The sequence below is a fragment of the Nicotiana tabacum genome, chromosome 18 (genome assembly GCF_000715075.1).
Source record: "Nicotiana tabacum cultivar K326 chromosome 18, ASM71507v2, whole genome shotgun sequence".
Lineage (NCBI taxonomy): Eukaryota > Viridiplantae > Streptophyta > Magnoliopsida > Solanales > Solanaceae > Nicotiana > Nicotiana tabacum.
The window spans coordinates 78,895,302-78,896,214 of record NC_134097.1 but is presented as its reverse complement, the minus strand read 5'-3'; the positions used below and the strand labels follow the sequence as shown (position 1 = coordinate 78,896,214).

Genomic DNA, 913 nt, shown 5'->3' with positions numbered 1-913 from the left:
TATATAATAAAAATCCAAAAATCAACAGTATAAAATTAAAATCACAAAGCAAGAGTTACACAGTATTACATAGAGAAAACGATTCATTGTGATATTTGCAAAACCAAAAGTTGCAAAACTTATTTTGAGCGAGCATCCAACATTAATAACCTACACATTCATTGACAATTATTAACAGGTAAAAACCCTCTCATTGAAAATCCATATATATGTCTTACTATTATATTGTAAATTTTAAAATTTCTTGGCAGATGCAAACTTTGACTTGATCTGCTGAACATCCTCAGTACTAATTTGGAATGTTTGAGCCAATATATCATCTGGCACAGTTGGTGAAGCTCCAAATAAAGTTGTTGGAATGGACTGAGTACCAGGCAGCTGGCTATTGAAAGCAGAAATAACAGCTGCTGGAACTTTGCCGTTATTTTTCTGGAAATGTACAAGTCCTCTAGGAAAAACAAAAACTTCGCCCTTTGTAATTTGCTTAGAGACCAGTACATTGGCAGTAGTAATGAAACCAACATCCAATTCACCTTCCATAACAAAGACCATTTCGGAGGACCACAAGCTCAAGGAGAAGAAGAACTCGTTAATATTTCTCTTTAATTAATTTGACGATGCTGAGAGAAATTGGAGTAGCTTCATTTATAGGAAAAACTTGAAAGGCTTTAATTTGGTGTTGGAATTGACGTGAAATTAGGTGCTTGTGTAAAAGAATTATAACATTGATATATATGTGACGAGGAGTAAATGAGTATTGCTAGAATTAAATTTGACGTGAGATGAAGAAATTAAATAGAGTGGTCAAAATACTATACCAAATAAAGAAAAGCCATGCTTCAAAATAGGAGTCTCTTTTTCGTCTTTTTGGTGGTTTGATATATGGCTCTTTCAAGATTGTTGGTAAATGATT

General features: G+C 33.1%; 1 protein-coding gene across 1 annotated transcript; it reads right to left on the bottom strand.

Moving 5' to 3' along the window:
* Positions 1-234: 234 nt before the first annotated feature.
* On the bottom strand, positions 235-552 carry LOC107762324 (nectarin-1-like). The gene has a single exon (XM_016580670.1). It carries the CDS (start codon positions 550-552, stop codon positions 235-237), a length of 318 nt encoding a protein of 105 aa, XP_016436156.1.
* Between the last annotated feature and the right edge of the window lie 361 nt (positions 553-913).

Excerpts from the sequence above, each read along its gene's own strand:
- LOC107762324 (XM_016580670.1), bottom strand. The coding sequence starts at position 552 with ATGGTCTTTGTTATGGAAGGTGAATTGGATGTTGGTTTCATTACTACT.